At 40.2% G+C, this 14,331-nt stretch overlaps 1 protein-coding gene across 1 annotated transcript in view; it reads right to left on the bottom strand.

The window, feature by feature from the left end:
* The window catches only part of camk1da (calcium/calmodulin-dependent protein kinase 1Da), an 83,314-nt gene that overhangs the window by 56 nt on the left and 68,927 nt on the right, over positions 1–14,331 (bottom strand). Inside the window, exons 7-11 of the mRNA XM_085138755.1 lie at positions 11,126–11,238; positions 10,469–10,547; positions 10,252–10,339; positions 9,462–9,723; positions 1–7,555 (exon numbers count right to left, since the gene is read on the bottom strand). The exon at positions 1–7,555 is cut by the window's left edge and continues 56 nt beyond it. Coding sequence (XP_084994881.1) covers positions 7,431–7,555; positions 9,462–9,723; positions 10,252–10,339; positions 10,469–10,547; positions 11,126–11,238 — 667 coding nt within the window. The 3' untranslated portion in view covers positions 1–7,430. The remainder of the gene's footprint in view (positions 7,556–9,461; positions 9,724–10,251; positions 10,340–10,468; positions 10,548–11,125; positions 11,239–14,331) is intronic.

Genomic DNA, 14,331 nt, shown 5'->3' with positions numbered 1-14,331 from the left:
CGCTCTGGCCTGTGTTGTTATGGTAACTCTGATATGTGCACATGATTGTCAAAGGCATCTGATATACAAGCCCCATCAACAGAAAATCATCATCATCGAAATCATCATTATCACACCACATTTAAGTGCGGCAGGCAGTGGCCGCTCCGATAGGTGAGAGCATCGTCGACGTAACGACAGTGCACAGGATGAGAGTTTGTTGTGGTTACATGCAGAGAGTAAATACAGCCAGCTAAATTAGCAGGCTCTGGACAAGGACACCTACAGGGAGACACCAGGGGCCAAAGAGCAGCATGTGTAGAGTTTTAGTCCTACAAAGAAATCTTAGCGAGAGAGATTCTCTCAACTGGTCAGTTAGCTGTTCAGGTTAGAGGTGGTGGAGTGTTTTTAGCATCAGCTAAACCAAAGCTAGCTAATGCATTTACTAATGCTAACAAAGTCTAACAACTTTTTCAGTCTAAGAGGACACTGAAATAGTTGGTAACAATTCAAATACATGCTTGTAGTTCCTTGTAAGTTTCAACAAAATGCTACTACTACTGAACAATTGTATAGACTTTAGCTAGGTAAAACCACCCCCGCTAATTAGTCTACATACAACACACAGTCAGTAGCTATATATATATTTTAAACTCTCTAGCCTTTGCATTTATGACATACAAATAAGTAAGGAAAGTATCAGAGAATTTAGCTACACAATATACGTTATCAACTTAGCCAAACTAAATAAAAAGCTAACGCACATATGGTAAGCTAACATAGTACATTTTAAAATCATGAAACTAAAAGTTCTTTATATTTGCACTTTTGATTCAGTTTTAGATGCCTTAGATGAGAACTCTACGCCCAAACACAATTGCACATAAGTGCAAATGCATTCACTTGCACTTTTCTTGAACAGAGCTTAATAGTAATCCCTAATTCCTAAATTTACTATTAATTTTCGTCATTGATTTTTCAGAAACTTCTTACGCACCAAACACTTCCTCTTGTTAAAAAAGGTCAGCTGGCATGCTTTTGACGACATCTATTAGAAACTACTTGCCCCACAATGCACTGCAAATTTTAAACCTAAACAAAAAAACTAGATGAAACTCATCTTATGACCAACTACTGCTTCCATAAAATCTAGTTTTCAAGCAATGAAAGGCTCTTTTTGAGATTTTAAGTCATCTTGCTCATCTTCTGAATACATTTCACTTCCATACAACTAAAACCAGCTTTAAGTATAAATTCAGTGACACAACCACTATTTAGTGTATTTTCAATTTGCATAATAAAAACCTAAAAAAAGGGCAATATAAATGCATTTTCTTCCAGTCATATGGCAACACAGTCATTCTAATTAGCAGAATTAAAGCAACTTTCATAGTAATAAACACAGTTAATCCAGCAAATAATAATAGTGATAATAATAGTAAGTAATTCCAGGGGTAAATTTTGCCAGTTAGAACAAATACTCTGCTTGGCTCTTGTGGACCCGGTCATCTCAACCTGTGTACGTCTTCACATAATACAGAGATACGAACATCATACAAGGGCATATAAGATTATGCAAACACTCATGGTAAAGTTGAAATCTTGAAGCACTTTTTTTCAACATGCTTGTGTTTTTTCATGAAGGTGCAGTTTTTTTTTTCATAAAAAAAGAAAGAAAGAAAAGTCAAAGGATGGTGAGTTTAAAGTGGAGAGAGCGAACGTCCGTAACAGTGTGTTTCTGAGTCGGTCACAGCTTTGGATTTCTCCCTTTAGAATGGCAAAAAAACAAAAACGTAAGCCTGAGTTCAGTAAACGATGATTTCACCTTTTTAGTTGGACTGACACTGAAGTGATGGTGGAACACTGATGGCATTAAACTGCGCTGTGCAGCTCTGCTGATAGCAGTCGCGTGCTGCCAGACAGTTTCTGAAAGCTAACCGCAAAGTCGGGAAGTAAAGGAGACTTGAAGCTGCTTTTTTTTTTTGTTACATTTTTTTTTTTTTACATTAAAACATTCCATAGAGGATACAATCAACTTCCCTTGCAAACTCACTTATTCATTCACTCACTCAGACATGCCTGTACAGCAAAACATTCGTAAATATTACCTTGAAAATGATCATCAGTATTCACAATCTATTTACAGTAGCATCTTTAACATGGAAAGACTCATTTGGATTACATTTATGTTCTCTCTCTCTGTAGCAAACAAAAACAGCAGACATAAAACCACAGAGGAGCTTGAACCTGAACCCTCTGCCTGCCTCACAGCACATTCAGAAGCCCGCACGTCCAAGCTAAAGTGTACGACTTCACATTTAATGAACGGTATTCCTAATTCATTAACCTCTTTGAACAACCTTATAAATCCCTAATGTAGCTCATTCAAATTTAATAATAATAGGTAAATGAGTGAAATGGTCTTGAATAGATTTAAATAGAGCTGCTGATGTTTTCCTTTGTTTCCTGATCATGCTTTCCAGAAATAAAAAACATTGACAAAACACTTCAAATGTTTTTAAAAAATGCATAGCAATCAATGGGTAAATAGACGCGATAACAGTGAAGAATAAGATTAAGGTGGTCATTGGAATAAAGCCCTTACACGGTAGAAAGTTCCCTTCGGTATACATTGACGCCAGAGTCGGATTAGTTTCCTCTCAGGAAAATGTGTCGGAATAAATGCAAACCTTCAGAAATCTCAACTATCTGTGCGCAGGCATGTGTGCAGAAGTTCAAACATTAGAAGTTTGTTTCTTTTTTGACTGCCCTGACCCACGCTGCCTTAAATATTCATACTCATCGAACTTGCTTGGTTGCTACACCATTGTGCATAAAGTAACAGAAGTGTTTTCAGCCAATGAATAGTCTTCATGACACCGAGAAGTATCTGCTCTGCATCAGTAGTGTCACCATATATTATGCAAGTTTTACAATTTATCCTATAGTGCTTGAAAAACAGTACATTCTGCGGAGACTGTAGTTTTATAAACAACAACTGCAGCATGATTAGTGGTTTTCGCAGTCTTCTATCCATTAAAAGGGTATTTAAAATGTCAAATATCCCACTGCCACAGACAGAATGAAAAGCTAAAGATATACTGACTTTTTATTTCTCCAATATGGGGTGGGCCCACATCCCATAATGTGACTAACTGAACTTTAACCTAAAATACATAATCAGTAGTTTATGGTCTTTCTGCGTCTTTACATTGTGTATTATAGCTGATGGATTTCTATGTTGTCATCCTTCAAAAGATTATAAATGACATTTTTCTTCCCCTGAACAACCTTCAAGCAAAGCCAATAACGAGCGCACCTACAAAAACAGGCGTTTTTTGTGCATAATGTTTTGGCCGAAACCTATTAGAAACACATCACCTTAGACACACTGCTGGATTAGGCTGGAAATTTTGCTTCATCACACTCACATATTTGGACCCACATCTTATTTTTGAAGAACCAACAGAAGGAAGGACCCTGGGGTCAGAGCTTCAGATGGGGCAAGAACTTTGTAAACTAGGTAAGATCCATTAAACACAATGCTGGTTTTGGATTTTTTGTGGGATTATGGCTTAGTCTATGCTAGAGAAAAATAGGATGATGACCTGGAACTTGCATTTTCAAGTTTTCTGCTTTTAGTGACGAAAGCAACCTGTCTCCAAACACAAACTCTGAATGGCAGAATTTAGAAATAATTGGTGTGTAAATGAACACACTTTAAAAACAGACAAATTGCCAACACACTGCAATCAATCTCAGTCAGTGTGTGCTAGTGAGTGCAACTCATCTGCAAGAGGACTCGTCTCAACTGGTCGCCAACTGGTTGTAGTCTGGTTATATTCCATTATAAATGCAAGGTTGCCAATAAATTGGAATAAATTGGCATCATGCAGCAACTAAGTCATTACTTATAGAGTCATTTCTGAGTCTGTTTCAAAGTTCTGATGAATTTCTGTGTATGAAGATGGCAACAAATTAGCAATTTTAACCAATTTATCAAAGTTAATGAGTGTTATCACAAACAGACAGCATGTAATTACCAACTTGTTTCCATTCCATCACAAACTGATAGCAGACTGACTTGGTCTTATTGCCATTTTATTGCCTTCCTGACACACCAAAGTTGCTTTGAAGGGGGCAGCTGACTGCGAGTGGTTGCAGACTGGTCCCAGTGTTCGAAGCAACCATTTCAAAGGAAGCAAGATCATAATATCGTTCTACATCGCCACAGTAATTTTGGACATGCTGCAATCTTCAGCCACTTTTACCCTAGTGTGACTTTGTCATTAGCTGACGATAGGAAAAATGCAGAAATACTTTAGAAACATTACTCCTTATTCTTTCAGTGAGGGCAAAAGAGATGATAATCTAGATGGTAGATGGAGCCTAAAACACAGAACTGTGCAGTGAACCAAAAATGAATTACAGAAAACTTCGGTGAGTGTAGATTTAGTGTCATTTTGTGGCCTCACACCCACCTCATACTGCCACATATCGAGAGAAGCACTATGAACACTTTGCAGTTTTTTAGCAAGACAATTCAGGCAATAACAATAATGTAAATGGCAACAAATTTTGAAAAGATAAAAGGTCACAAAACGTTCTCTTTAGGTTATTTTGCAGCTATAATTAAGCCCTTAGTTTCCATCTTGAACAACTTCAAATCTGGCTAGTTTTGTTCTAATTTGTCAAGCACTGCAGAATGAACCAAATTGTCTTCATTACCAAGCAATAGTCTTTGGCTACAATTCAATAAAGGGATCGGTAAAATTGCATCGAGTAAAGACATGACAATCTGATATGTGTGAGTGAGCACCCTACATTGTACAGCTCTGCTTTCTGGAAAGGCCATTAGCCATGTTCAAGAGTTCCATTAAGTGAAGAAAACAAAAGTCGGGTTAGTAGTCAAAAATACTGACTGAGTCGTGGATCTGTGCATTTATTTAGAGCCCTGTTTCCAAAAAAGTTGGGACAACATGTAGAATGTAAATAACAAAGAGAATGCATTGATTTACCATGTCCTAACCTACGCACTGAATTGAAAATGGCATAAAGAAAACATGAAGTAACGATAGTGAGAAATGTTATTATGTTTAGATAAAACACATTATTCTCATTATATATTTGAAAACAGCAAAAAGTTTGAAAGAGTTGGGGCAGAAATAACGACTGGAAAAGCAGATTAATGCCTAAAAAACCTGGACTTGGGTGTTGCACGCATCACCAGTGACATCAGTACAGCCCTGTAACCTCTTAAAAGGTGGTAAAGCCTAACCTGGGGACACTTGCACATATTGTAGGGCTACACTGACAAGCATAAACCGTCCATAGAGATCATCAACTGGAATTAAGCCACCATAGGACAGGTTAGTTGCAACTTACTGCTGCTGCTTTTCTTTAATGGAAATCACTGCATGTGTTCAGAAATGCTTCTGAAAGCTATCAGAAACATTGCGGAGCAGCTGAAATCCAATATCAAAGAATAGTGGGATAAACATTTTTTCTTTTAAAATGACAGCAATCGGCCTCCAGGTTTTTCAAAACAATTGAAATAAGTGGTGATTAGTAAATATGCCCCTGTCCCAACTTCTTTGAAAAGTGCTGCAGGTATCAGCCAGCGTCAAAAAGTTTAAATGGTTGGTGAATCGCTGCTTTCAGTCTTTAATTACATTTCGTGACGTTTTTTGAAAAAAAGCTTCAAAAGTAAGCATCGATGCCCTGCTGTTGCCTGCAGTGAGCCCACGTTTGTATATCGTCAATAGTAGTCCAGGTCTAAATTATCAATGCTGAAGTCACGCACCAACACAACACTACAGTAAGGACACAGCTAACGTCCTGAAGCCTGGATCATTGACTGCAATGCTGGCTGGAACGGCCGGACTGTGACAAACCCCAAAAATAAAAAGACTAAATCAGGAAACTGGTGTTCACCAGCGCACAGTGCAGCTGCAGTTTTCCCTGAGCACTTCTGGACTGGGTGCAGCTTGACAAATAAAGAAGGTGAGATCATGGCTTCAGTAGAGACATAAAGAACGACGGCAGGCTACAGCTTCTCCATCCTGGATTGTGTCTCTGAGGACCCACCAGGCCTTTCTTTTAGTAACTATGCTGCGCTGCCTGTAGCTCCTTGGGAAGTCTAATGACAATCCATCTTTAGTTTCTGACTTTTTTACCTGGACGTGTTTTCCAGTAAATACTTATCTCTGTGTGTTCTAATTCTATCCTAAACTTATTCCATGTTTCATAATAACCATTATGTGTGTCCCTTAAAGGGCAATTATTATAAAAGTTTAATAAAGTAAGAAAATAATAAACAAATCAGAATCTTTCAGACAATAAACAAGTTGTATAATGCTCTGACATCCAATCAATAAAGGTTTACAATCTCTACTCTCTCTGATAAACACATGTGAATGGCAGCTAATCTATGTCTGATCCTTTCTGTGCAAAATAGATAAAGCGCTTACTCATGTTTCCACATCTCAACAGTCATATGGTACTTTTAAAGCACTTCTTAAAGCACGAACAAACAAACAGACAACCAAGCCCATAAGGACACACAAATGTCTTAAAGGTGCTATGTGTGGCATTTTTACATGGATAAACCACTGTCAACATGAATTTGCTACATCTGCATCATTTGTGTTTAAAAAAAAACAATGACCGTCTCTTTTCTGTGTTCCACAATTACCAGGTCAGATTGGCAGGGAGATGTGTTTGATTAACAGGAAGTGAGATTTGCATCTGGCGATGATGGGGATTGGGTTCTAATTTAGATCCTAACACAACAACAGCTATTAATAAAGAGGAACTACATGTGGTTCATCTTGGGTATTGTCTCATTTGGTTACACTAATTATGCCAAGGTAGCAATATCAATTTGACAATGATATGTTTGTTACACATAGCGTCTTTAAATTTAACAGCAGTTAATAAAAGTAAAACAATCCGTTTGCCAACAGTCAAACCTAAGTCGGAAAAAAAAACTAAATAAATTGATGCGGGAAAGATCAGATTGAATGGGAAGGTTGAACTTATATGACACCAGCAGCTCCACCGTGAACCACCAACTGCAGCTCACACGTGGAGCAGTGGACACCCTTTTATCAGGTAATGATCAAAGCCAACTGTGTGAACATCCCCAGTGTGAGACCGTGGGTGTGCTGTGGCTGTGGCAGGACGAGTTTTACGCTGACATCCTGGTGGGTGTGCAGTATGACAATGGTGGCTTGAATCGGTGGGGTGGCGGTAAAGTCCTCTGCTCTCCCACGAGCAGGGCGGGGTACTGGCTGGGGGGCCTATCGGAGAGGCAGTAAAGCGAAGAGAGGGAGGGACAAAGACGAGGGCGATCGTCTTCCTCACTGGTCGTCCTCGATCTCTCTTTCTTTCCCGCTCTCCCTGCTTCACAGCGCCGTGGCCTCCCAGCTGGTTCCCCGCGGGACCTGGCGTCACTTGGTTTCCGTGAGAACCGGGGCGGGGACCGCAGATGGGTGTGGCCGGTTCAGCTCCGTCCCCGTGGCAGGAGAAGAGGCTGCAGATGCCAGGCTGCAGGGTGTGACTGGTGCAGTGACACCTGAAAGAAGGGAATGAGAAGCTGCATCAGCTGCTGGTGATACTGAAATCCCTCCTTGATTTCCAAAAGAAGTAGAAAACCACAGGCGTGCATTTCTCACTAGTGACTGGATCACTAAGATAAAATTAGTTTCACTTTGATAAAGAAGTGAAGACATGAAACAGCTTTTGCACTGTACAGCTAAATATGTTGAGGAAAAATACAAAATAACGTAGGTAATAAATGTAACGCTGTTCTGGCCCTTAGCTCATGTAATTTAGTGTAAATTTAATTGTTCAGAATTGTATTACAAGCCCTGCCGTCTACTAACTCAATCTTCGCTGAACAAGGTTTACCACTGTTCATTTCTCTTGCACTAAAATCCAATCCATTTATGAGGTTCTTACCTTGTACGTGTCTCTCTTTTTTCTGTCATTATGAAAGCAGGAGTGTGTCTATCTCAAAGATGTAACTAGAGCTACACCAATAAACCGCACTGCTCCATCTTTGAGATGAGGTATTAAGTGTAAATCTGTACCCAAAGGAGCTTGCAAAGAAAAGCATCTGGAATTCTTTAAGTTACTTGAAGACGTTTCACCTCTCATCCGAGAAGCTTCCTCAGTTCTAAGGTCAAATGGTGGAGAGTCCCAGATTTAAACCCAGTGGGAGTTTCCCCCCACAGAGGGACAAAAGGACCCCCTGATGATCCTCTAATCGCCTGAGCCAAGGTGTGGACCTGGGTGTGGGTCCCAATCAGCCAGAGTTTCGGGTGAGTTCATTGTGAAACCTGGCCCCACCTTATCATACGAATTCCTGAGGTCAGATGACCCAGGATGTGAGTGGGTGTTAAGGCGTCTGGGGAGAGAACTCAAAACTGGATTATAGATGGCAGAGAGTTGGTGTCGTAAACCACCGCCTCTGTTCAAAGATGGTCGCTCACAGTGGACATACATGCTTCTTTCACTCCTCTTTCAAACCATCTGTCCTCTCTGTCCAAAATGTGAACATTGGCATCCTCAAAAGAGTGTCCTTTATCCTTAAGATGCAGATGGACAGCTGAATCTTGTCCTGTGGAGGTGGGTCCTTTTGTCCCTCTGTGGGGGGAAACTCCCACTAGGTTTATATCTGGGACTCTCCACCATTTGACCTTAGAACTGAAGAAGCTTCTCGGATGAGAGGTGAAACGTCTTCAAGTAACTTAAAGAAGTCCAGACGCTTTTCTTTGCAAGCTCCTTTGACTACGATGACCTGGATGACTGAGAACCTTCACAGACATAAATCTGTACCGTACTTATATTAACGTCATTTCCTCTCCATTGTCAGGGCTACCCCTCTAAAAACCAGAAATCTTGCTGTTTATATTTTCAAACAGCACATTTGACTTTTATAATGAAAAGCAGTATTTTATAGAAATACAGTTAGGTCCATATATATTTGGACAAGAAAAAAGTATGAACAAGGTGTGGAACAGCTCATGATCCAAAGCATACCACATCATCTATAAAGCAGAACCATTGTGATGGTTTGGGCGTGCATGGCTGCCAGTGACACTGAGACAATAGTGTTTATTGATGATGTGACACAGGACAGAAGTAGACGAATGAATTCTGAGGTGTTCAGTGACATACTCGTGCTCAAATTGATCGGGCAGTGTTTCATAATACAGAAGGTCAGTGACCCCAAACATACAGCCAAAGCAACCCAGGAGTTTGTTAAACCAAAGAAGTGGAACACCTATTCAGTATAATCAGGTAAATGCACTTTTTCTGGAATTCATAATGTCCCAAATCCTGAAGACACTGCAAGGCACTGCGCTCCCACACTGTGCCCTAAAATGTTGCTCATTCACTGTTACATACTCCTATGAATAGCTCACATATGTTCTCTTAACTTTCTGATGCCACTGACACCACTGAATCATACTCACAATCCTTGTGGGGAGCTGCTATGTTGTTATCGATGGAAGAGATCTTGTTGGCGACAGCGCTGGTGCTCTGGCTCTGCGCCGTCTGGCCGGTATTTTGGCTTTGAGCCGGCTGGTTCTGGCCCGCTTGGCTCTGGCTTTGGGCTGACTTCTGCGTCTGACTCGGCCTAGTCGGTGGGTTGGACGCATCGATGCTGCTCCCCATGCTGCTGCCAAGCTGCAGCCGCCTCATGTGCCGAACCACGGCGGTGGCATTGAACGCTTGCTGTGAAGAGCATAGAAACAAAAGGAAAAATCTGATCACGAAACCTTGGGACAATGCACGCTGAGCCATCACAACTTAGGTCTGCACTAAAGTATACCCTGCTTTATCATCCTTCTGTACACTAATGGGAACTATTGTTTAAAAAATTAACATCGAGCCGTATTTAAACAGAGTTCAAACTAATGACTGAGACCATAAACTCTTGAGCCATACTTTATTATGACAGCAGAATTCAATAACCTGGTAATGTTATGGTAAAATATATTGTGTTAAAATGACCTAGTAAATCATTTTCATTTGTGGAACATGGGAATTGTTTGAAATCTGAAGTTTGTTCTTATTTCTTCTGACTTCTTTAGGGGTAAATAGCTGTTGAGAGGTAGATCTTACCCACGAGACAAGCCAGGTTTTTATTGCTGAGTGATTCACCTTCTAAAAACAGTTGGCTGAGGAGCTGTAATAGGGTAATGTAGTCTATTGCAGTAGAGCCAAAACCACAGAGAATAAACTGCAGTAAACAAAATTTACCCTCCATTTGCTCTTGGCAAAGTTCTTTCTGATCTGCCGGCTGACTGACTCATGGATGTTCTTGCAGAGAGCCGTATCCCCAGCGATCCTGAGATATATATATATAACGACAGAAAAACACAATTTCTTAGTCAATACTTCTGAATGTACATCAATATCAATATTGATTTGATGGATTTTTGTGATGCTGTTGTGTGTGTGTTTGTGTGTTTCTCACCAGGGGTGCCTGAGCGCCTGTTCACAAGTGAAACGCTTGGCTGGGTCTTTTTCCATCAGTCTGCTGATGAAATCCTTGGCTGGGAGAGAAACAAACCAAACATATAAACACCACATTGTTTTTTACTACGTTAAAACTCGCTCACAAAACATTTTGCGATGTTTGACATGTTTGAAATCTTTGACATTCTGATCAGGGAAAGATGTTTTCAGATGTCAGATGTTGCACAGAGTAATGCACTGTTTGGTTTCTACTGAGAACTTGGGCTGTGTGTACCATCTGGTTTTTACTGTATCAGCCAAGTTGACCTCTGTTAATTCTATATTACTAGCAATGTGCAGGAGTGATTTCTATTTGACACTTCTGACAACACAAAGCTTTTCTTGACAGTCCATACATGCGATTTTATCCTCACTAACACAATAGACTGGTGACTTCCAGCCAATAGAACGCTGGTTTTACTTCCAGTCTATGCGCGTAACTGTGCTGGTAATTGATGAAACCACACATCGCACACACTTACTCTCACATATTTTCATTCAGATTAAATCAGCGACTATGCTGGAAAGGTGGTGTGTGGGCCATATGTGCCACATGATGGACCGAGGAGGCGGAAGGACAGATGGTGGAGGAAGGAGGAGGAAGAGGAGGCCTCACCTGAGTCTGATATGTCATCCCAGTACGGTGCATCAAACTCATAGTCAGCTTTCAGGATCTGCTCGAACAGCTTGGAGTCGTTTTCGTCGTAGAATGGAGGATATCCACACAACCTGCAGACGAGATATTTATTCTTTTGGTCTAATCTTTAACAGTCACTTATTTTCATTAATAAATGATTTCACTGATTACTACACAGTTTCTTTACTCATTGTCACCCTCTTGATACGACTGCCTTGCTTAGGACACTTAGGCTACGTTCACACTGCAGGCAAAAGCGCATCAAATCCGATTTTTTTGACCCTGTGCGACCCATATCCGATCATGGTATGACAGTGTGAACGGCACAAATCCGATATTTTCAAATCCAATCTGGGTCACTTTCATATGTGGTACTGAATCCGATACATATCTGATGTTTCAGAAAGCGACTGCTGTTTGAACAGTCAAGTCGCATTAAATCTGTCTTACGTCACTGACACAAGACAGACGTTAATTATCAGCGCCGGAGAAGACATCGTGAACGCTTCCTGGCCATCCAGTGAAACTGCTGGGAAGACAACGTTGGAGAAACGTGAACATTTTATTTGTACTGCATAATCTGCAGATTCTGACAGAAATCTGCAACTATCCTTTGAAGCACTGCTCCTCTAAAACAGCAATAAGGATAATTATTACGTTATCTACATTATTATGTAAATAACAAAATAACTTAAAGCAAAATTGGGAAACGTAAAGTCTTTATATTAAGGGCCATCAGTCAAACAATACTGTTTGCTCTGGGTCTAAACAGAGCGCGTTGTGTGTGACATCTTCTTTTGCGCATGCGGCCGCTTTGAGCATTCACACTAGAGCGCGTTTGCTGTCGCATTTTATTTGTAGTGTGAACGAGCAGACAAAAAAATCGGATTTGATCAAAAAATCGGAATTGAGCATCAAGACCTGCAGAGTGAACGTAGCCAAAGTGTTAAATGCAAACACGTGTATGTAAGAGACAGACTAGATCTGTGTCTGTAAGGGAATACTGTAACCCAGATTAATCTTTGTAGCTACAATTTACATATGTCCCCTAAATGCCTCACATGTAGGCAACAGTGTAGTGCCACAGGCAGATTTGTGTTTCTAGACATGAATTTGACAGGTTTTCTTTTTCTCTTTTCAGGATCCCTGAATATGAAATGAATATATTTAATTTTTAAAAGGTAAAAAACTCCTTATTTAGAGATTTCCAGACTGTAAGGATTTTGCTACTCATGGCAGAGACCACAATTTGACTTAAAATCCACCCACCCTTCATTTTTCTGTATTTTGCTTCCAAGAAACCAGACTTTCTTGTAATTTAAAAAAATCTAAACTTTCCTTTCTACACTGGCTGTTTTTTCACCCATTTTCAGTTCAGTTTGTATCCAATGATTTTCAGAGGATTCTTTTTTTTTGTTAAGTCACTTAATGCTGACCTCTGAATCACTGAAGCATAATAAAGCACATAACCCAAGGGATGAACCAGTGTTGTTTCTACACAGACAACAAACTGGCAAAGAGCCCATTTTAAATTGTATCTTTATGCACTTTGTTACTAGCAGCCTGCTGCACAAACACATCACTTGTTCCCAGATGAATCTATGAAGAATACCAAAGACAACGGCAGGTATAAACCTGTATTGTTGCACTAACAAGGTGATTCTCAAACAGCTATTTAGCTGAAAACCTGGTATATCTCAGCATGATGTTCAGTGTGTTCTTTAAAAAAAAAAAATCCAAGGGAACTGAAAAAGAGGGGGACAAAAGAAGATGTGGCAGGCTTAAAAAAAGTAGCCACAGCAGGTGATCATCTGCTGTTCACAGAAGATTCTTCAGAAATAATCTCAGTGGAAGGGTGCTATAAAAAGCCTTTGATAGCCAGGCTTTGGTATATACATAAATTACACAAGACTAGACTAAAAATCTGTGGTAACAGATCTTATGGACTGATGAATAGGAGTTTGAAATTTTAAGTTCAAATCATCATCAATATGTACAACAGTGAGTGTCTACTGACATCTGCAAATGTCTGTCGTGGTTCCGGGCAGGATTTCAGCCAGTGTTGTTGTGACAACTGATGAAATTATGAACACAGAAAAGTCAGAGTCTGATTGGCAGTGGCTTCATTGTTTAGTATGACAATGATCCCAAACCCACTGCCAATGCAGACCTGAAGAGAAAAACACACAGTGGCCTACCAGAGCCCAGATCTCAACATTACTGAAGCAGTGAGGGACCGTCTCGACAGAGAACAGAACAAAAGGCAGAAAACATCCAAAGAAGAGCTTTGAATGTCCCTCAGGAAGCCTGGAGAACTATTCCCGAAGGCTGCTTTATAAATGACAAGATAGCTTGCCTCAGTTGTGTACCACACTTTTTGAAATACATTATCAGATCAAAACGAAATTCCTGTTTAGGCTTTGGTGCTAAAAACAACTTTGTGAAGTGCTGGGTTAGGTTTAGAAAAAGATCATAGTGTAGGCTAAATAGCTTCAATTCTTTTAAAGCTCTGTTTTTCTGTTTGTCATGGTGATGCATCCCTGATTTGTGTGGATCAAATATGTGGTGAAGATAGCAAATATACATCCTATTGAAAACTTAATAAAAGATTACTATCATGACTATGAGTCTGGCTGTAGAAAATCCGAGGTACTATCTAAAAGGAGGAATGTCCGCACTTCAGAATGCATCTGTGAAGGCAGGTTGTGGCTTGCAGTGGTCGCTTTAACACTGGTAATCAGTGTTGGGGAGTAACGGAATACATGTACCGCCGTTACGTATTTAAAACACAAAATATGAGTAACTGTATTCCGTTACAGTTACCGTTTAAAAAGGTGGTATTTAGAATACAGTTACTTTGTTGAAATAAATGGATGACACGGCGGTACTTTCCTGTTTCATATTGTGGCGGGTCAGGACTGTTTGGGTTTTGTTTGACAGCTACGTTCTGTTGTTCCAGGCGGCAGCGTTACGGTTGCCATGGTTACAGGGTGACGCTCTCTCTCTGCGTGTTTCCTGGGTGAGAGAGGCCTTTTTGTTGTTGTTGTGCTAAGCTAATAGGCAGAATGCTACAGGTATAGCTCTAAAGAATGTAGCATCATAGGCAGTGTAGTTCGTGCTGCAGGGAGAATGGACTGCCATACACGTTATGTGTCTGTGAGCGAGGGAGGGAGAAAAAGGAAAAG

The sequence above is a fragment of the Neolamprologus multifasciatus genome, chromosome 17 (assembly GCF_963576455.1).
Source record: "Neolamprologus multifasciatus chromosome 17, fNeoMul1.2, whole genome shotgun sequence".
NCBI lineage: Eukaryota > Metazoa > Chordata > Actinopteri > Cichliformes > Cichlidae > Neolamprologus > Neolamprologus multifasciatus.
The sequence above is the reverse complement of the archived record's forward strand: the minus strand, read 5'-3'. Positions and strand labels throughout refer to the sequence as shown.